This window comes from Rhinatrema bivittatum, chromosome 7 (genome assembly GCF_901001135.1).
Source record: "Rhinatrema bivittatum chromosome 7, aRhiBiv1.1, whole genome shotgun sequence".
Taxonomy (NCBI): domain Eukaryota; kingdom Metazoa; phylum Chordata; class Amphibia; order Gymnophiona; family Rhinatrematidae; genus Rhinatrema; species Rhinatrema bivittatum.
In genome coordinates, this window is record NC_042621.1 from 269,072,980 (window position 1) to 269,094,454 (window position 21,475).

The 21,475-nt window shown below is 42.4% G+C and overlaps 1 protein-coding gene across 1 annotated transcript in view; it reads left to right on the forward strand.

The window, feature by feature from the left end:
* Positions 1-21,475, forward strand: part of FBXW4 (F-box and WD repeat domain containing 4) — a 426,456-nt gene that overhangs the window by 280,627 nt on the left and 124,354 nt on the right. The window contains exon 7 of the mRNA XM_029610216.1: positions 18,001-18,141. Within this exon, the coding sequence (XP_029466076.1) occupies positions 18,001-18,141 (141 nt within the window). The remainder of the gene's footprint in view (positions 1-18,000; positions 18,142-21,475) is intronic.

Consider the following 21,475-nt stretch of genomic DNA (forward strand, 5'->3'; position numbering starts at 1 on the left):
ATAAGTTGTCCTGTTGAGGCCTGTTGCATGCGCATATGGGTGAATTGTGTGGAGGTATCGCTGTAAAGTGTGAAAAAAGGCAGAGTGTGTGGCATAAGATTAGATAAGTAGTGCTGTAACAGCCCTCCTCAAGTTGGTTGAAAAGGGTGGAGTGCTGCAGGATGTAAAAGTCTTCACAGGAGCCACGATATCTTGCCACAACATTCAGAATTCATTTATACGTGTCACAAACCACATTGTGCATGCAGTGAATGAAAGGATTTCTTGTTCCTAAAGGCCCCTTTTCTTTCATGAGACAGTGAAAACGCTAACCATATAAAAGATCTAATACACTATTTACTTTTCATTTAGTTGTGTCATCTGTAAGCTATGTACTTTTATGTCCAAACATTGGAGGGGCAGGATACAAAATAATTTTAAATAAAATAAATTAAAATAGTGAATATACCTCCCAATATACAAGGCTAGCAGTACCTGGTAGAAACACCTGGAGAAAGGACTACTGTAAGGGAGCCAGGGATTTGAACCATCAACCGTGGAGGTAGGAGGCTGGAGCTCTATCATGGGAGCTATTCCAACAATTGAGAATTGGTGGTTGGTGCATCCACCCTGTTCACCCAGCTGTCTTAGGTTCTAGCCATCAGGAAGTTAATTGCTGGCACATCATCTCCCATACGTCCAAGACTGGATCAGAACAGGGCTATGCTGGAGAACATTTGACTGCCTTGGATGTCTTCTAGGTTACCCGGTACGGGAAACCATTTTGTTCTTTTTGGTTGTTACCCTGCAATATGTAAGCCAGGGAATTGGTAATAAGTTTAACCCTTGTGTTTGCTTAATAAACTTCAGTTAAAAGAGCAAACCCTGCATTATATTTTTACTGACTCTGATAACTGTTCTATCCTACCAACTGTAGTCACTGTGGTTTGTAAAGAACCAGAGGTGAGATAATGTAATAACTCTTTCCTGACTGCTTTTAGGCCCTCATAAATGATTTCTTTCCGTTGTTGCTTCCCTTATACCACAATGACCTTGTATAGGGCAGATGGTCAGGTGCTGGTGTGCTCCAGACTCCGGCCTGGAAGATTCCTGCCAGGTGGCAAAGGGATTCCTCTGCTGGAGATGGCCAACCCTCTGATTTGATGTCCTCTTCTTTCTGCAGAATGTTGACTGTTTGCTGCCAAAGGGTATACGGGTAGGTCAGTCATCCTAGGCATTGGTGGCATAGGAGTATCGACTCCCTGCTTAGATTTGTGTCACTTCATGGCAGTTATGGGGTCAAGGGGCATGGTTCCTGCACATGTGGCAGTTCAGGAGGATCTCTTCAAGTCCACTGGACCCGAGAAAAGAATCACCAGTTTGACAAACTCAAGTATGGAGAGAGGCCTGGCTGTCCAAGGCTGTATGAGGTATCTTATGTAGGGCCATAATGGTCTCTGAGCTCAGGCAATACAAGCAGATTACATCTTCCTCTGGCAGGCCCGGTAGGACAGTCCTGGACCTGAAGATGCATTGGTGCCATTATCTCCTTGCTGTTCTCTGCAGATCATGGCCTCCTCTCTTTTTGTCCCAGTCAGTTCTCCTCCCTCCTCCTCCTCTGTCTCTCTCACTCTCTGTCCCTTCTACTTCCTCTCTTCTCCCGCTGTCTCTCTTGCTTTCTTTTTCCTTTCTTTTTCCTTTGATTCCTTCTCTACTCTTGCCATAGCTCCTTCTGCTCCAGCAGTTTACAACTGACAGTGCATCCTGACAGCTGAACCCTTTCATGAAATGCATGCTAAAAAAAAATGAACACCAGGTCTGAGGTAGGGCTTAAAAATTAGGTGTTATCAAGCATATTTATTTATTTATTTATTTATTTATAGATTTTTCTATACCGGGGTACGTAAAAAACATCACCTCGGTTTACATTCAAACAGTAATACAGCATTGCGCTTTACAATTTAACATGGTAACTGAACAAATACAATACAGTATATAACTATGTATTAAAAGAATATAAGCAATATATGAGAGATTGTGGCGGATAGGAAGAGTAGTTGAGGATACAGATCATTGATAGTAGGCTTTTTTAAATAGCCAGGTTTTAAGGTTTTGTTTAAATTTTTTGTGGCAGAGTTCCTGGCGTAATTCAGAGGGCATGGTGTTCCATATAGTTGATCCAGCAATGATGAAAGATCGTTCTTTTGTACTAGAGAGTTTAGTCAGATTGGGTGCTGGGATATTTAGTTTGGCTAAATTCTGGAATCTCGTTGGGCGGGAAGACATTTTGAATTGCAGTTGATCTGTGAACCAGAGCATTTCTCTGTTTTGAATGGCTTTGTGTATCAGCGACATAGATTTATAAATTATCCTGTAAGCCACGGGTAGCCAGTGCAAAGACTGAAGAGCTGGAGTGATGTGATCATGGCGGCTTGTGTCAGTGATAATGCGGGCAGCTGCATTTTGCAGCATTTGCAAAGGTTGAATGGTGGCTTTAGGTAGACCCAGTAATAGAGCATTGCAGTAATCAATTTTTGACAAAATAGTTGCTTGTAAGACTGTGCGGAAATCATATTGGTATAATAGAGATTTAATACGTTTAAGAGTGTATAGCTTAAAGAAACCATTTTTTACCGTGTCCACGATGAATTTTTTAAACGTGAGATTGCTGTCAATGATGATACCAAGGCTGCGTACTTGTTGTGAAATAGAGGAGTTGTTTTGAGAAATATCAGAGTTGATCAGAATTGTATTTTTTGGAGGTGAGATTATGATAAGTTCAGTTTTATTGGTATTTATAGCCAATTGGTTGTCTGTGAGGATTGTTTTAATTTCTAATAAAGCTACCTTCCAGGTACTCAGTGCATTTGTGATTGTGCTGGTTATAGGTATGAGTATTTGAACATCATCTGCGTAGATGAAGTGTTGAAGACCCAATTTAGAGAGTAACCGGCATAGCGGTGTAAGGTAAACATTGAACAAAGTGGAGGAGAGAGAAGATCCTTGGGGGACTCCTTGAGAGAGGTTCTTGGCTTGGATTCACTTCGTCCACATCTAACGCTGTATGTTCTATTGCTCAGGAATGACTGAAACCATAGTAAAGCCGATCCCGAGATACCTATTTCAGATAGACGGGTAATAAGGGTGTTGTGGTTTACCGTGTCGAAAGCAGCTGATATATCAAGAAGGGCGATGAGGTATGATTTGCCAGCATCTTAAAGCTTTTAGTAGCACCTCAGAAAGTGATATCAAAAGCGTTTCCGTGCTGTGGTACTTTCTGAACCCATATTGGGATGGGAAGAGTATTTGATGATCATCTAAATAATCAGATAGTTGTTTGTTGATGACTCTTTCCATAATCTTTGAGAGGAAGGGTAGGTTGATACTGGTCGAAAAGTTTGCTGGATCAGATGAATCTAGGTTAGATTTTTTATCATAGGGGTAATGATAGCATGTTTAAGTATAGAAGGAATATGCCAAATATCAGGTGGAAGAGAGCATACCATGCTATTTCTTGTGCACTCACTAAAGCTTAATTTGCAAAGAGTTTTTTTGCATTTACATGCGGATATATGCTCATTTTATCATGTACCCCCTGATACCTTCTGACTGGTTTAGCATGCATACTATGGCATTAACACGTAGGACATCCGTTCTTACGTATGCTAACCTTTAGAGCATAAGACCCATATTGAGAATAAAATAAAAAATGGTTTTTGAATAGATGGAAAGTCGGAGATGAGAGAGAACAGGGAAAGACATCTGTTCTGGAATACTATTCACCTTGAGATTTGAATATACAATGTATGCCACAACCACAATACACATTAAATTTTTATGGTAGAGTATTTGCTTTAATCTATAAACTATTGGTAGCTATTCTGCTACATCTTTTCTTATAGTTTACCCCTAACGTCTTAGGTCCCATTATTCTCTGAGATTTCTTCAACTGCATTCTTATACAGTGATAATAGGGAAAACATGAATACCATTGATTTGCAAACATAACAAGATGACATGATTACTGTAAACTACTGTGTAATTTATTTCACAAGTGGAGTAAATATTATCTTAAGTTGAAGCTAGCTAAACAAGATAAAAAGGGAGATTGTCAACCATTCTCCCCACCTCTCTCTCTCTTCCCACTTAGGCTACTAAAGATATACTTATGGAAGCATTTTGTTTACAGTGGCTTATACAAAATATTGCATATGCAGAGATTAGAAGTTTACAGATGACAGAATTGTCCACATAATACTGAGAAAAAAGAGAAAAGCCACAAAAAGAGCTAGATAAAATTAGCAAACTAGAGGGGGTAATTTAATTCACTACTGAGTGGTACATAGTTATAGGATATGGAAGCCTCCTTATATACAGATAAAATGGGAAGAGACTAGACCAGATCAGGAAGAGTACATTATAATACAAGTAAAAGGTACAACATTGGATTTATAGTGAGGCTTGATAAAGAAAGAGCTCTCCCTCCAGTGTTTACTACTATACTACAATAATCTGTAGTACGAGTGCTCTAGATGTTTGGTGTTATTTGTTTTTGGGGTTTTTTTTTAATAATTTTCTCTTTATTGCGTTTTAAATGATTACACACTTTAAACAAAGGAAATAAGTATTAAGGTTAGGAAATCACACCATGAAAGCAATATAAAACCTATAAATCTGCATACTTGCCAATATAATCTGGCGAGGAGAAAAGGAGAAAGTATACATTATACATACAAAATAAGTATAATGCCCATAATTACTTTCATAATATAGTAAGAGAGAGGAGTTAATCAATTTTATTCAATAGACCTTATTCTTGATATACCTAAGCTGAATTCTCATTTTAACTAGATTTATCTTTCAAGAATGTTTCCAAGTGTAATGGGTCAGAAAAAATAAATTTCTTTGCTGAAAAGTAATATGACACAAACAAGGAAATTTCAGGAAGAAAGTGGCACCAATAGCCAAACTTTTTACTCTTCAAAGCAAGAAATTGCCTCCTTCTTGCCTGTGTGGCTTTGGAGACATCAGGGTTTTCTGGCCACAAAATGTAGCATCTTTGTTCTTAAAAACAATTCTTAAACACTTGCTCCTTATCTTGTTCCAACAGAAAGGAAACAAATAAAGTTCTCTTTTTGATGATATCAATCGATTCCTCTAAAAAAAAGAAAAAGTTGAAATATTAACATCTCCACTTTGTACTTTTTACATACCAACAGCTTGTTTGGGAAAATAAAAGATTTTTTAAATTTGAGGGATATTATTATCATTATACAACAAAATTTCCTTAAGAAATTTCTTAAAAACATTTCATACAGTGACATCAAAAGAGTTTGTGGAAAATTTACTAAACGTAAATTCTTTGAAGGTATCAAATTTTCAATATTATCAATTTCATTATGTAAAATTAAATTATCTTTAATATACATATTTTGTGAACTTTGTGTTAACTGATATTTAGAGGATATCAAACCCACAGTAGTTTCTAACCAGAAATGTTCCTATTCTGCTCATCAGTAGCAATTCTATTGGCTTTTACTAACGAAGACAGGTGTGCATTCACTTGTGAAACATTCAGATCTAGTTTGGATCTCAATCCCCACAAATCCATAAGTGTGACATTGGGAGGAGGTTCAGCAAGTTGTTGCAATTGTTATAATAGTGAGGTTTGCGGTGGACTCTTGGACACTGTGGCAGCTGACCAGGACCACGGGGGGAAGTCCCTTGAGGGGCCACAGGTCAGGCTCAGCTCTGGACACACAAACACAGATAGTTCTTTATTTAGACAGTTTGAGAAGCCACCAGAGGTGGCGGTAGTGAGTAGAAGATGTAGCCCGGCTGGGCTAGTATTCCCCAGGGCACTGGAACAGCGGTTCCTCCGGTACCAGTGCTGTAGTGGAGAGAACTGAGAAAGTGAGTACAATAGAACATTCACAGAGTCCCAGGTATGGAGATAGGGAGAGCTGGCCCTCGAGGAGCGAGTACCAGATCCCTAAAAGCAGAGAGACTCATTGGCAAAGTACTCACACAGCGGTTCCACGTAGGAGATGGCACTGGCACTGGAACGGAGGCAGGCCCTCGAGGAGCGAGTACCTGGTTCCAGGGAGACAGCTCTGAGGAGTAGATGACGATAGTACTCACGGATGGTGTCTGTAGCGAATTCTTCCAAATAGAAGAGGAGATAGATGCCTTTGAAATGTATCCAGTTCATGTTTTTTGAAGGTATTATGTAATGCGTTTGATGTTCTGTCCCTCCCCCGTGTCGGGGGATACAATATGGACATTGTTTGTACAATTCTGCTTGGATTTTTGAGTAAAAGGATTTAATTTTGGAAATTTGGGGACTGCGCGACTTTGTAAAATACAGATTTAATTTGGATTGGTCACATGCCTTGTGCCTCTTTGAATTTTTTAAAAATAATCTTATGACATTCAACTTAATGACAACAAAATTACTGAAGTGGGCTGAAAGCCTGTAAATCCAGATTGTGAACCCGCGTTACAAACTGGGGAAGATTTTAACCCCGAGTTCTGAAGGAAGTGAGTAACGCCAGCCAAGTCCATATCCATTTATTCCTGTCACTTTAAGAGATTGGGCGGTGGGGGTCACTTGAAACTCTCTGTGTGGAAGGTTTTGGCTGCAGACATTTTCTATCAGGCAGAAAGGGGGGACAGTTGCTGGCACTCTTTGATTTATCTATTTGGTGACAGCAGGGAAGGAGGATGACATCCTGGACCAGGCTCCTGGCACTTTCATTTTACGGGTGAAAGAAGGGGGGGAAGGGTGGGGAATTAGGGCGGCAGGCATTTGTTTTAAATACAGGCAGGAGGGCAGGGAGGAAGAACAGTCACCCAGATTTTTATTTAATGTCAGGCAAGGAAGGGGCATTGGTGTTTCCCGCCAAACAGTTGGATCTCTTTACTTGCACTGCTACAGCTGTTTAACATCAGGCAGGAGAGGGGACCCCTGCCTGTGCTCATTTTCAGTGAATGGGATGGGGGGGGGGGGGTACCTTGACCAGGCTTCCTGGCATTTTTATTTATGGGTGATGAGGAAATGAAGCGGTAGGGGATCAGGGCAACAGTCATTTGTTTTAATTAGATGCAATTGGAAGGTAGGTGGCCTACCAGGTTTTGGGGCCTGCTCTTCTAGCATCTAGGTTTGGCCAGCAAAGTGAGTTGCTGCCCTGGGCCTGCCCAGAATTTGCTTGGCTAATTGTAGTCAGTTACCCTCAGTCAGTTTTCAAAGGTTTTGATTTAGCCAGCCAAGTTCTTACTTGACCAGCCTCTAGATCCCTGGAAAAACTGACCTCAAAGCTCCTATGTTGTATGCTGTGAGTTTTTGATAAAGGAATGACAACAATAGCACAATGATGGACCATTTTATTTCTTTCATTTTTCTTACCACATCTGTGGATATCGATAGGAAATGGGCAAAGCATGAGGGTGAGGGCTGACCTTTTGAAGTTAAAGCACATATCATATTTCTTTTAATCTCTTATACTGTTTCATCTGTTGTGAACCTAAAAGGAGCAAGAGTAATGGAGAGATAAGGGCATTGTCTTAGTTCAAGGCTTGCATGTGTCTTCTTTTCCATATGTATGGGTACAAAACTTAAGCGGAACTTTCCAGATTTGAAGTAAATCAGCTTATTACATTTTTGACTCTGTACTTCCTTTGAGTTCTTTGGGGCCAACATAATAAGTGGTGCTGAGCCTGCCACGGGTTTTTACTCTTTTTTTTTTTTTTGCTCAAGTTTTTTGGTGATAAAGTTACTTAGGGATGTAATGTGGGTTTTAGCACCAAAAAAACCCTTGCTAAGAAATCCGAGGTATACTGAGCGCCAGTGTACATTTTACAGGTGAGCTGAAGAATTAGAGCAGCAGAAGCTTTAGAACAAAGAAGAGTGAGGAAAGAAAGAAGATGCTTTATCGCCAAGGAAGAAAGGCGGGTCTGAGAGGAGCAGACTGTCCTGGCTCAAGGTGTTCACAGAAGGGCACACAGGCAGCAGATAGTTCACCTGAGAACAACACTGCTGGGGTTACTGGAGACAGATATGGTCCAGACTTATAGACTGAGCTACAGGGCAATTCTTTCTCTTTATGAAGAAATCAGAGATGCTATTTATTGATCCTCTAACCCAAGAAGGCTCAAACCAGTCCTCAGGCACCCTCTCCCCAAAGCCAATCGGGTTTTCAGGATATCCCTAATGAATATACATCAGAAATATTTACATACATAGGAGATATGCATGAGATTTATTTCTATGCTCTATTCATTAGAGATATCCTGAAAACTGACTGGCTGGGGGAGCCCAAGGACCAAGAGCACTCCTGCTCTATCCAATCATGGATGTACCCTTCCAGGCTCGATCAAGCTTCTCGGTACCCTTGCATTTTCTTGCCACTGGCTCTTTCCAGAATACAGTGGCTATAGTGGCAGGTATGGGCCAGTAATCATTTTCAAGCCAGGTACTGGAGGTTATGTGAAACAGGTCAGGGAATACATCAGATAAGACAGCAGCTTACAGAGAGATGAAGCAGGCTTTTTCGATATAGCTGGCATGCAGAATGTAATGGGTGCCATCGATTGTACCATGTTGCTCTCACTCACCCCCATCACCAACACACACACAAAGAAGAGAAAGGTCATACTGTAGCAGGAAGCATTTCCACTCCCTGAATGAACAAGTTGAGTGTAATGTACACATGAAGATCCTTAGTGTTGGCTCCAAGTTTTCTGGATGCTGCCATGACTACTCCATCCTTGCGCAGTTGGGGCTGGCACGAAATTTCATGGAAGGGAAATATGGCGAAGGTTGGCTGCTGATTAAGTTAGAATTGGAAGTCAAACCAAAGCATTAGCTAAAAAGTGAAGCTTTAAGCTCTCTGTGGTGGGTACCACAAGTGGAATATTAAGCACTGTCTGTTGGTTGATACCTAAAATGTGTGCTGTCCCGTAATACATGTAAGCTTTCTGGGGACGGTACCAAAATCGGTTGCTTAAAGCAGTGGTTTTCAACTTTTTTCCCATTGTGACAACCTGACAGACCACACTCACATGTGTGACACATTGCTCATTACAATTCATGGCGGAAATAAAAAATAAAGGCCCAGTATTACTTTTATTGATAAGAATGACAGAAGGGAAAGATAAGTACTGTTTGAACAGAAATTGCATAAATAGTAAACATCCCATAGCAAAACAAGCACCAATTTCCAGCACTCAAACTAACCACCTTACAAGGCACACTGAAAATATTACACCAGGCCTTAAAACTCCAAAAGTCCTCCTCTTAGGAAAACGGACCAAGCCAGGCTTCTGTAGAGCCCTATTTTTATTTATTTATTTAAAACTTTTCTATAACCGTCTTTTAGTGATGCACCATCACAACGGTTTTACATTTAAGCACAAAATAGGTTTGGTTTGCTTTCTAAGTTATCAATGGGGTGCCAATATTTTACGGTTACATAGTTCAAAAAATAGAAGTGTGTTGGAGATACTGTTTATATGATTCTGTGGTAATCATATGTGATAACTGTTTTAATTTAAAATTTAATTATGATTAAAACAATAAAGTAAACATTCTGCTTTTTATAGGTGACTTTCAGCTGTATGTCTTTGTTGTTATTCAGCGACCTCACTGTGAAATGCTTTTTGAATTATCCAAGTTTTAAGCTCTTTTTGAAGAGTTTTAATTCTTTCATAAGTCTAAGCTCAAGCGGTAATGTGTTCCATAATAAAGGTCCTGCCAAGGATAGCGCTCTCTCTCTAACGTGGGTCAATTTTGCTGTTTTGACTGATGGAATGGTTAGTAGTGCTTTATTGGATGATCTGAGATTTCTTTGAGGGACATGTAATTGTAGGGCAGTGTTTAGCCAGTCGGCATTTTCGTCGTTATTAGTTTATGAACTGTGCAAAGTGTTTTGAATTGGACTCTATGTTCTATTGGGAGCCAGTGCAAATCAGCAGAATACCTCACCTCAGTCACATGTGCAGACCCTCACCTAATAAAGAATAGAGAGACCATAAAGCATAATAGAAACATGCAGACAAAAACTGAACTGGAAACTGCAACAAGTCAGAGACTTTGTGAGCAGCGCAACAAAGGGAAAAAGAGAAACATCACAAGTCCTCATAAAACAAATTAAGAAATATAAAATCAATAGCAGTAAAACCAATAATAATAAAAAGGACAGATTATTTCAAAACAGTTGATGAATGGAATATCCAATAATAAAAACTCATTCAAAAATTTGTAGATACCAAATAAATATTTCAAAATAGCAGACACAAAGGCCAATAATGAAAAATAATAAGGATAAAAAAATGCCTTTGCTCTGCATACCTGGGAACATTGATATCCAGGTGCCCTGAGAATTGTTTTGATTAGCAGGAGGAGGGATGGTTTGCTTGCAACTTTTCTCCTCCCTCTCAGTCCACACACAAGTGCTCTCTCTCAATCGCACACATATACACATGCTTTTTTTCTCTTACTATATAGGCTGTTAATCACACATTTACACACATTCTGTCTGTCTTTTTCACACACACGCACACAGGCTTTCAAACACTCACTTACATACATGCTGTCTCTTTCTCTCACTTACATACAGGCTCTCATTCACATGCTCACCTGCTTTCTCATCTACACCGGCTCTCAATCACACATGCTCTCTCTCTTAATCATACAGGTTCTCAATCATACACTTACATTCATGCTATCTCTCTCACACACAAAGGATCTCAGTCACACACAGGATCTCAATCACACATACATACTCTCTTTCACACAAACAGGTTTTCAATCACACACGTACATACATGCTGTCTCTCTCACTCACACACACACACACAGGATCTCAAACACATATGCTTGCTTACTCCCACATGCAGTCTCTCTTCCCCCACCAAACTAGTGGCAGCAGCAGCAGCCTCCTCCACTTACAACCTTCGTGGCCTTGAGAAAGGAGTCCCATCAGGTGCGGGGGCTGACATTGCTCCTTTTTAGCTCCGCACCGCGCTGCTCATTCTTCAGGTCGTGCCTCTCTTCTTCAGGCCGATGCTACCCGGATGCTACCCATACTAGCATGATCTGTTCTTCCCTCGTGCATGGCTGCTGCATACCACTTCCTCTTCCAGGCCGCATGGGGCTCTCCTGCCACGTTTCGCCCAGGCTATCATTATTTTAAGCCCAGGCGGAAGGTAAGTTCCTATTTCACTGGGGCAAGTGGAGCAGCTGGGCTAGCGGGGGACTGGGAAGTGTCACGACACACCGGTTGAGAACTGCTAGCTTAAAAGGTTACAGTATTGTAAGCTCTCTGAGGTGGGTACTGAAAGCAGAATAGTACACACTTCCTGGTTCATGGTGCCGAAAGTGTGCACTATTCCGCCATACATGTGAGGTCTAGGGGTGGGTATCAACAGGTGGATAGCACGATTCATTTTGGTGCCTTGTATCTCTTTTCAGTTCTTTTTTTTTTTGTTATTGGGTGTTAAAGAAAAGGCATGGCACACACAGGCCGATACAGAATGGTGCACTTGGTTGAGCGCACCATTTAGCCCCCGTTTGGCCGCGCGTTTTAGACGCGCTATTATTACCCCAAATACTGCATGGAAAATGCACGGCCAACCACCCTGAAACTAATAGCGCTCATTACATGCAAATGCATGTTGATGAGCCTATTAGTTATTACCCTGGAATACTGAAAGTAAAATGTGCGGCCAAGCCACACATTTTACTCTCAGAAATTAACGCCTGCCCAAGGGCAGGTGTTAACCTTAGAAAGCACCAGGAAAGTGTGCAGAAAAGCCATTTTTTAAGATGGCACTGGCCGTCCATTGCTCCTACCATGTGACATAGGCCGGCCAATGGCACCGATAGCCCCTGTTACGCGGTAAGGGCAAAGGGCCATCAGCACCATTTTGATTAGTGGCAGCCGACAGCCCGAGAGGGGGAGATCGCTCCTGGGACCCTGCTGGACCACCAGGGACTTTCGGTACGTCTTGTGGGGGGGTGGGGGTCGGGCAAGTCTTGGGGGGGTTGGGAGGGTGGGGAGTTGCAATTAATTAAATTTGAAGGGTTGGGGTGGGTTTGGGGTTTGTTTTTTTTTTAATGTGCCCTTTCCCCCCCCCCGAAAACAATAAGAAAACCACACGAAATTTCGTGGGTTTTTCTTATCATTTCGTCGTCCCACCCGAAACATGACAAAATGGGAAATATCATCTCTATTTCCTATTTCATTGCAAACGAATGCACATCCCTAGCTCACACCCCTGTCTGCATCACGTACAGCAACAGAAGAGCCAGAGCAGTCATAAAACATGTGTTCGTCATTTTGAAAAACTGGTTCTGCTGCCTTGACGGCTCCGGAGGAGCATTAGTATTCACCAGAGAAAGTTGCAGATAGCATCATGGTGTGCTGTATGCTTCATAATATCGCCTTCCGATATGGCATTCATCTGGATGTGGATCTGGACCTGGGATCACTTGCTGCAGACGGCGATAGTACACATGGTGGAGTGGGGGTTGAGTTGACAGGGGAAGGGAGGGTTGTGTGGTAGAGAGCGTGCTCTAAGTCCAACATTTGTCTCTTCTGAGAATGACGAGAAACCCAAGGAAGATGAATGACAGGAGAAGCTCGCATTGTGGCCATCTACCTGTTTTTTAATATATTTTTTAATATTTTCCAATTTTAAAAGTTTTTAATGCACGCTGTGGTTTTTAAACATGTTCTGATTTTAAATGTGATTTAATAAAGTGATATTTTTAATGACAGACTGATCTGATTCTTCATCTCCATTTATCTCAGGCCTTTCATCCTTGGGTCAGAGTTTCCCATACCATTCTGGAAATCTCTGGCCCAGGGATACCTGTGCCAGGTTCTGCATCCTTGATCCAAGGAGGCATGCACCTGTGACATCCATGACAGACCCTGCATCCTGGCCCAAGGAGGCAGTACCGGTGACACCTCTGAAACCCTGGCCTGGGAACTTCTGTCCCAAGGATGGGCCTGTGACTGTTAGCAGGGCTGCCCATCTTTGTATCTGTGATTTCTGTGATACCCTCTACCTACCAAAAGAAGGGAAACGAAAAACAAAAGTAGATTTGCTAATCAGGAACCCAGAGACTAAACCGTCCAGCACCCACTATGGAATCAGCAAGACTAGCACACAGGGTTGTCTATGCATAAAACACTCACAGGAAAAGAGGAAACCGGTGTTGGTGATGGGGAAAAACGAGGCTTTCAAGTGGGGAGGAAACATCTGTGCTGAAATGAGGAAGAAGCATCTGCGGCCGGAAGGAAAAGCAGGAGTGGAACCATTATTTCTGCAAACTGCAGCGACGATCACAGTTTATGCAGCCACCTGTTAAAAAAAAAAAAGTGAGAACAATGCAATTTATGGGCATGAGACTGACCACTCGGCGCTAATAGTGCACAGAAATGTTGGTTTGGCAAGTACACACAACGAGAGGAGACCAGGATTGGTAACGGGGATAAAACCAATCCAGCTAACGTAAATGGGATAATCAGCGGCACGGCTATGCTGCCGAATATCCGTGTACATATTGCTATTTAGCTGGATAAGCAGGTCTAATTTACCTGGTTATGTCCAAATATCGGCACTCATCCAGTTAAGATAGCCAGAGAAGTAGCCCCACCCCAATTTGCCCATCACCCACCCTCAAGAGATCCAGCTGTCTACTTAGCCAGATAAATACTTATCCAGCTAAGTGGTGGCCACGGAACATAGCCGGATACTCAATGGCCACCACTTAGCCGGATAAGTCGCTACTTAACCGACTAGGTAGTACTAAATATCGGCCTCCCATTAATTAAGGCTTAAAAATATTCAGGGGCCAATATTCAGCCATGGGATGTCTCGCTAAGTTAGCCAGATGAACTTACCTGGCTTTTACTGGATATGCAGCAGCCCAGACACAGCACTGAATATCCCTGGCGCTCGGGAAGTTAGCAGGAATAAGTGGCGCTGAGCCCAGAACGCCTCCAGGTTATCTGGGCACAGGGCCCACTTATCCTGCTGACTTCCCGATAACTCAGAGACGTTCAGCGCATGGGAAATTTGAAGCCCTAGCGTTTCTCCTCCTGAGTGGCGGGCGGGCCTAGCTGGTCAAACGCGCTGAATATTATCTCCATTGTAAATAATAGTAAGATCCCTTTTCACCGCAGAAGAGCCTTTATCCCACATAACCTTGCAGTTACAGAGTGTGTGGAGGAAAGCGGTGAAAAGCAGGCATGAGGGTTTCAAAAGTCCCTGCACTTACTTTGTACAGCTCACCTCAGCCCCGCCCCTTTTCTCCAAGGGGGGAGGGTGTGCACAAAGTTTTACCTACATAGGGTCAGGGCACTTAACCTGTGGAAAGTCCCTGTGAAAGTTGCCCCTATTCTGTTTGTGTTCTAGCAGAGGAGACTCAGATTTCACCAGGCAGTGCTTCATTTAATCTTTCAGAAAAACTTGGCTAATTTTAAAAAGGAATGCTTAAATAGATATTCTTATTAATATATATATATATATATATATATACTCTTTAGCTTGTTCTGTGCTAGAATAGGTCCTGTTTTAGGATTTTACTTACTTACAACAGTGAGCCAGTAAACAATTTAACCTTCTTACCCGTGTATAAATGAAGAAAATTTCCAGTTGTGGGACAAAATATCACTTTAAAGGGTTAATGTAAGAAAGAGTTGTGTGTGCAGGAGCAAAGCCTCGCCTGCACAGATCCCCCCGGCCTTGAGAAAACAGAGAGTCCAATAACCCAGCACCCCTGGATTCAGGTTGGAGGATTAATTCATGCAGTTGGTGTCAAAGCTTGTCCAAGATGCTTGCATGGGGGGGCTGTCGTTAGGGCTGACTGCCCTCTCTAAATGGTTGCTAGGGGCATGGCATCAAGGGCCAGTGCAGTAGCCCACAGTCACGGTCACGGAGGGAATTACACAGTGACAAAGAAATTGTTATTCTACATAATCTGTTCTTTGGAGAGCGACTGGGGGAAACGGACTAGTCCCAGCAGGCAGCCAGGGCTGTGATCACAGAAGCGTGCTGGCCGCAGAGATCCTTCCCCCTCTGATCTGGGAACACCAGTGCTCCAGATGCTAATCTGCTTTATCAGCTATTTCTCTGACACAAAGGTGTTTACTTATTTTAACATCTCTCAGGACTCTATTTCTCCTTTTGTGTGGTCTTTATCCCCCGATGAGGTTTTAGCCGAGATTACAGATGGAATTAAGGCATTTGTCGATGGTTTTTCAGATCTGTGACACTGGATTAAGGAACAGAAAATAACAAAATAACTGGGCACTGTCTGTAAATGACCCTGTTTGCGTGGTCTGTGCTTTAGGTTTAAAATGGGGGAGGGGGAAGAGTTTCATGCCCATGAAATAAAGGCCTGCTTCATGGTAGACTTGAAATTGTAATTTGTATGTTAACAAAAGGTATTTGAGTTTAATCATATAGTGTAGGGCACAACAGAAAGGGTAATAAGTAGCATAGTGAGAATTATATTTGTATTTGACACAGTAAGACAGTATTCTAGGTATATTGAAATGTTTACTAGTATAGCAGAACATGCAGGATGGGCACTATGAAAATATCTCCATCTTAAAGGTGTAAAATTACCAAGTAATACATAGAATTAAAAGTGGTTCATTCCAGAGAGCAGAATGCCTTCTTTTAAGGTCTTTTGTACCCTTTATTTCCCTCCTCATGGACCTGGGTGACTAAGTTCCCCTGCTGGTACCTCTGCCGGTACCCCTGCAACTGAATCCCTCGGTCCTGCTCTTCCACCAGCAGGGGTGATGCTTTTAACAGCAGTCATCTTTCCTTCAGGAGCCTGGGTGCGTTTCCTAACTCTGCTTAACTGGAGATCCACCTCCAGTCTGTGACGCTGACTTTCCGATTTCCTTTCTTAAATGCCTTTTTTCCAAGGCTCTCCCGTAGGTTACATTTATCTTAAACATTAAGCACGTCTTTGCTTTCGTTTGAGAGCGTATTGGGTATTATAGAGATGACATCATTGCATCCACTTATGATTTTCTCTGATATGTCACATCATTTATTTAAAATACTTCTATCCCGCACTATCTAAAATTCTAGACAGGTTACAAGAAAAACATACATAATACATAAAAACACTGCAGAAACAAAACTGACATCTGACCCTAAAATAGAGCAGATCCTCACCTACCTGCTTCCACAGCTTCTCAATTGCAAAAACTATTTAGCTGTCCTATCATTAGCCACTGAATTCCTGCACAAAAGGGTAATCCTTTAGTTTCTCACTAACAGGCCGATACAGTACAGTGCGCTCCGGTGGAGCGAACTGTTAACTCGCGTTTGGACACGCGGTTTCGACGCGCTGGCTTTACCCCTTATTCAGTAAGGGGTAATAGCGCGTCAAAAACGCGCGTCCAACCGCCCCCCCCCCCCCCGAAACTAATAGCGCCCGCAACATGCAAATGCATGTTGATGGGCCTATTAGTTATTCCCACGTGATTCACTAAATAAAATGTGCAGCCAAGCCACACATTTTACTTTCAGAAATTAGCGCCTATCCAAAGGTAGGCGCTAATTTCTGCAGGCACTGGGAAAGTGTACAGAAAAGCAGTAGAAACTGCATTTCTGTACACCCTCCGACTTAATATCATGGCGATATTAAGTCAGAGGTCCCAAAGTAAAAAATAATAAAAAAAAAATGTCAAATCGGCCCGCGGCTCGCGGGTTGAAAACCAGACGCTTAATTTTGCTGACGTCCGTTTTCAGAACCCGTGGCTGTCAGCGGGTTTGAGAACCGACGCCAGCAAAATTGGGTGTCGGCTGTCAAACTCGCTGACAGCCACCGCTCCTGTTAAAAAAGAGGCGCTAGAGACACTAGTGTGTCCCTAGCGCCTCTTTTTACTGCGGGGCCTCGTTTACATACTGAATCGCACGCACAGGAGAGCAGACGCTCTCCTGCGACTTTTACTGAATTGCCTGCAAATGCTTTGATACAAGCCTCAGCTTTCAAACTCTCTGATAACAAATTCCACATTGTGATATCTTACAGATACTTTGTAAATTATTGCACAAATGATTGTAACGCAGTGTGTCACACCCTCACCAATTATGGACGATTCAAAATGATGATAGAAATAATTTATAACACCTCTCTAATATTCCCTCCAACACTTTTTGGTGTTGATCATAAATGTTAAAATTAAGGTGTGGGGATAGAGAAATATCTCCAGTTCCTGAATATAATCTGCTTTGAAGTGTCGAAAAGCGGAGTATATAAAAAAAAAAAATAGTAATGAGGTCAGAAAAACTTGTGTGAGGCTAGAGGGCTTGAGCGTACAGCCTGCATGTCTATTCCCATTTTCCCACATCTTAAGTTTAAGTATTTCAGTTTTAAAATTGGTTAATATTAGTGACCTGGCCTACTCTCACAAAAGTGGGTCATAAGGGAAAATATTTCAGCTGTTTTACACTTCAGAGCTACCACGCCTGGCTGTGGATGTTTGTTAAACAGTACAGAGCTCAGCCAGCCAGCATGTGTAAGGCAGATGAAGCAGAGAGAAACGGAGCACCAGGGTGCAAATGAATATAATAGCTGTCTGATGACACAAACCTTATAACCACCCCACTCATTTGGTGGCACAATCGCTGAAGACAGAGTTTCTGTGGTAAACAACCAGCTGGGAAGTGCACTGTGATGTAAAAATGGGCTTCTGCAATGCTATCTTGCTAGGAAAAAAATACAGGTATTCACGTGCAGGATTGCTTTTTTTTTTTTAAAGGGACACAGGGCACATTAAGCAGGTGGAGGAAAATGGTGCCGCAGGTACTGGCACGTAATCCCTGAGTGAAAGCCATGGACTTCGGTATCTGTATCGAAACTGGACTGAGCCATAAAGCAGATTGTTCTTTTGATTTTATGACAGCCTGTGCTACAATCTTCCTTTGCTGTTGAAACAAGGGAAGAGTTAATTGTTGTGACTGCATATTTCATCTTCTCTTTTCCAGTGGGCAGCTGATGACATGCCTTGGGACGGATTTCCACAGAGGTGCCGGAGTCCTAGATGTCTTTTATGAAACACCATTCACATTATTGTCATGTGGGTATGACACCTATATCCGTTATTGGGACTTAAGAGCGAGCACAAGGTAAATAAATAACGAGCCTAGGTACTGCTTTCCTTTAACCACTGTATCCGTGTGTGGACTTCTATCAATGTGATGTACTTAGAATACTGCTGGCACCACTTGACTCAGAGTTAAAACCAAGGCAGTAAGGAAACCAGCTGCAATGACACAGCAGACTGACACCCTCTGTAACTATCCCCCTGATTGGCATTGACTAATCACAAAGAAACTGTAACATTCAAAAGCCAGGAACATGTGAGACTTTAGCAGATAGGCTACAGAGGAGAGAGGGAGGTGACTGGGACAAGTCACAAGGGGGATCAGGAGAGGGAATGAGAGAATAAAAGTGTCGCATTAGGAGGCGAGAGAGGCTTGCTTGGGCCAAGAGACAGGCAGAACATTGTTTGGGTTGGGGGTTTAAAGACTACATTGAGAAGGAAAATGGAAGGGTTAAATAGAGCCTTCAGGGGAGAGAGGAGAGAAAATGTAGTTTTGAGCTAGCGAAAGAGACTGAAATATCAGTGGGGTAGGATAATAGAGAAGAGAGAACAGCAAAGAGGTAGAAAGAACTGAAATGGAGAAAAGAGAGAAATAATGGGGGGGGGGGGGGGATAAAAAACAACACAAAATGAAATTATATGTCCACAAGAAAGGTGACCTTTTTCAAGTTTTCTTGTAGTGTACTAAGTAGTGCTGCTGTAATTAGTAGCAAGACAACTTACAGTAGTCCACCATTAGTGCTGTATATTGCAGAACACGTCAGAAATGGGCTTCTCCCTCTTACCTCCTTAGGTAGGTTTTTAGAACTTTTCTAGTTTTCTTTATTTAGTCCATGGCCACATCAGCACCAGGATAGGAACATGGATCGACATTGGTTGGGCCAAGGTTGGTTTGTTTTTTTTTTAAATCAAGAGGCCAATATTCAGTAAGCCGTTTAGTACGTCCTGCTGAAAATTCTCAGATAAAGTTATCCAACTATATGTAGCTGGATAATTTAAAAAAATCCTAACCAACTATGTTTAAATATAATCGGTTAAGGTTTTAATTATCCAGAAACTTGTCACTTATCCGGATATCTTCAAAGCATATCTGATTAAGTGGCCATCCTTTAGGAAAAAAAAATACCGTTGCAGGCCTCCTGGCAGATTCCCTCCCCACCCCCCCACAAATCTCTGAACCTCTCCCCCACTGGCCAGGACCCCCCTCCGCCCAACCCCTTGAAATGTTAAAATAAATCAGATATTGGCGCTGGCCTGGCCTAACCCTCCAGCCCTGCCCCTTCCCTCTAATTATAGCAAAACAATATTGCCTCCTTGGGAATCGCCCAGGAGGCCCATGACTGTTGTTTTTTGTTTTCAAGAAGGATGGCCACTTAACCAGATGTCTTTTGAAGATATCCGCTGCAGCTGCACGTGGGGAAACAACTGGTCATCTTCAGTTTGGTGGACATTGGATGAAATAGTTGATGCAAAATGGAGGTCAATATTCAAAGCTAAGTTATCTGTCGAAAAGGCAACTTTTAAAATATTTGGCCACTTATCTACCCAGAATCTCCTGCTTGAATAAGATCATTGTAACTTCAGGATATGAATGACAATACACATCATCCAATAACTGTATAAGGTTGCCTTTAAGGTTGATTTGTGTATCCTAAGTGCCTATTACCTTGTTGTAGGCCAGTATATGTGCTGCCTCAATATAGTGTTAAGAAAGTCAGCTGTTCTGAACTACTACAACACGTGTGCATTGGAAGTATTGTGTGTCATGTCCTCAAAACCCAGCAAATGCAACTGGTGTGTAGTGGCCTGCCAACCTTGAGGAGATATATAAGAGGTGCCACACCTGTGGTACCTGCTAAATCCATACTTCATGGTGTGAATGCAAATGTCCCTGACATATGTCTGGTCTGTCTTTCCTATAAAACCAATTGAGACACCACACACAGGGAATATGGAAGGCCGCCAACATACACAGGATAGTGATTGTAGTAAAGGTGTGTGAGTTTATACATACATAGTGTATGACCATCTTCCTCACACCTCTGTAAGGCACCACATGTGATGGTACTGTGGTGCTAGTGTGGACATTTGAAGCTTGTGAATCACCTGGGATATTAAAATGGCACCCAAAGAAAGGATAGAAACAGGGGCATTTAGGTTATGAAAACCTTTTAAGTATACAGTGCCTGCTTATGCTGTGATCTTAAAGTCATATGCATTATTTGTGTAAGCCATGACTAGGGTCAATGGGCTGCATAAGTAACTCTACCAACCACGTGTCATGCCACTGATCCTTTCCTCCCCTGCAGGCAATAGCCTTTTGGGTGCCATTAGGCACAAACATATAGTAAACATTGGAATACAGAAAGAAAAGTGTGTCTTACCTACGAGCCAAACATCACCATACATGCCAGCCTCAAAACTGTCAAATATGGCCAATTGGCTAAGTATAAAGGAATCGTACTCAGCTCCTGGAATCCTGGGGATGACATCCAGTATGCAAATTCCAGCATCGCAGACCATTTGCACGTTGATGGAGTGGAAGAGCTTTCTGTTGCGTTATGTCTCCTCCCTCAGACGGGGTGGAATGATGGCCACGTGAGTGCAGTTGATTGCTCCAACATTGGGAAAGTGTTTGAAGGCATATAAACCTCTCTTCAAGTCCATCAAGTACTGCCTGTTGTGAGGAAATTTAATGTAGAGAGGAAAGCGGTCAGTAACTGCTTCAATGACTTGATTGAGACAGTGTGAAAAAGTGTTTGGGACATTCCCCCCACAAGCCTCTCTGTTGTTTGGAAGGAGCCACTTGCCGTCAAATGCAGGATGGCCAAGAGTTTGATGAGGCCAGGCACGGCATGGGACCTTTCCGTGACCTGATCCAGATCCCCTAAGATCTCTTCATAAATAGGCTTGCACAGAGCTGAGACTATACCTGCTAACCACAAAGTCCTCTGGCATGCCCAGCAAGGATGTTCATGGAGGAAAGTTCTGCTCTCTGTATATCCTGTGCCATAGCCACCTGCGTGCTGGATGGTGGCCCAAGCCCAGAACCCATGGCTCTGCGTGTGCCGGTGGTACAACCGTAGGAGGCCTTGGAACAAGCTTTGCCTGTTAAGGTTCTTGAGGTTCCAGGTGTTGTCGTCTACGGCGAGCTTGACGAGGCATCCAGTATGCTATGACAATAACACTTGCAAAAACAATAAGGGGTTAGGAAGGTTGAACAAGTGTTTTTATTGGGCCTGAAGGCCTGGTAGGTGTGGCAGTGACCATTGGGTTTTTTTTGTGTGAGATAATCGCCGCAATATCACACAATGTGCGACATCTCGTGCAATAAATCTTTTTTCCACCATACCGCA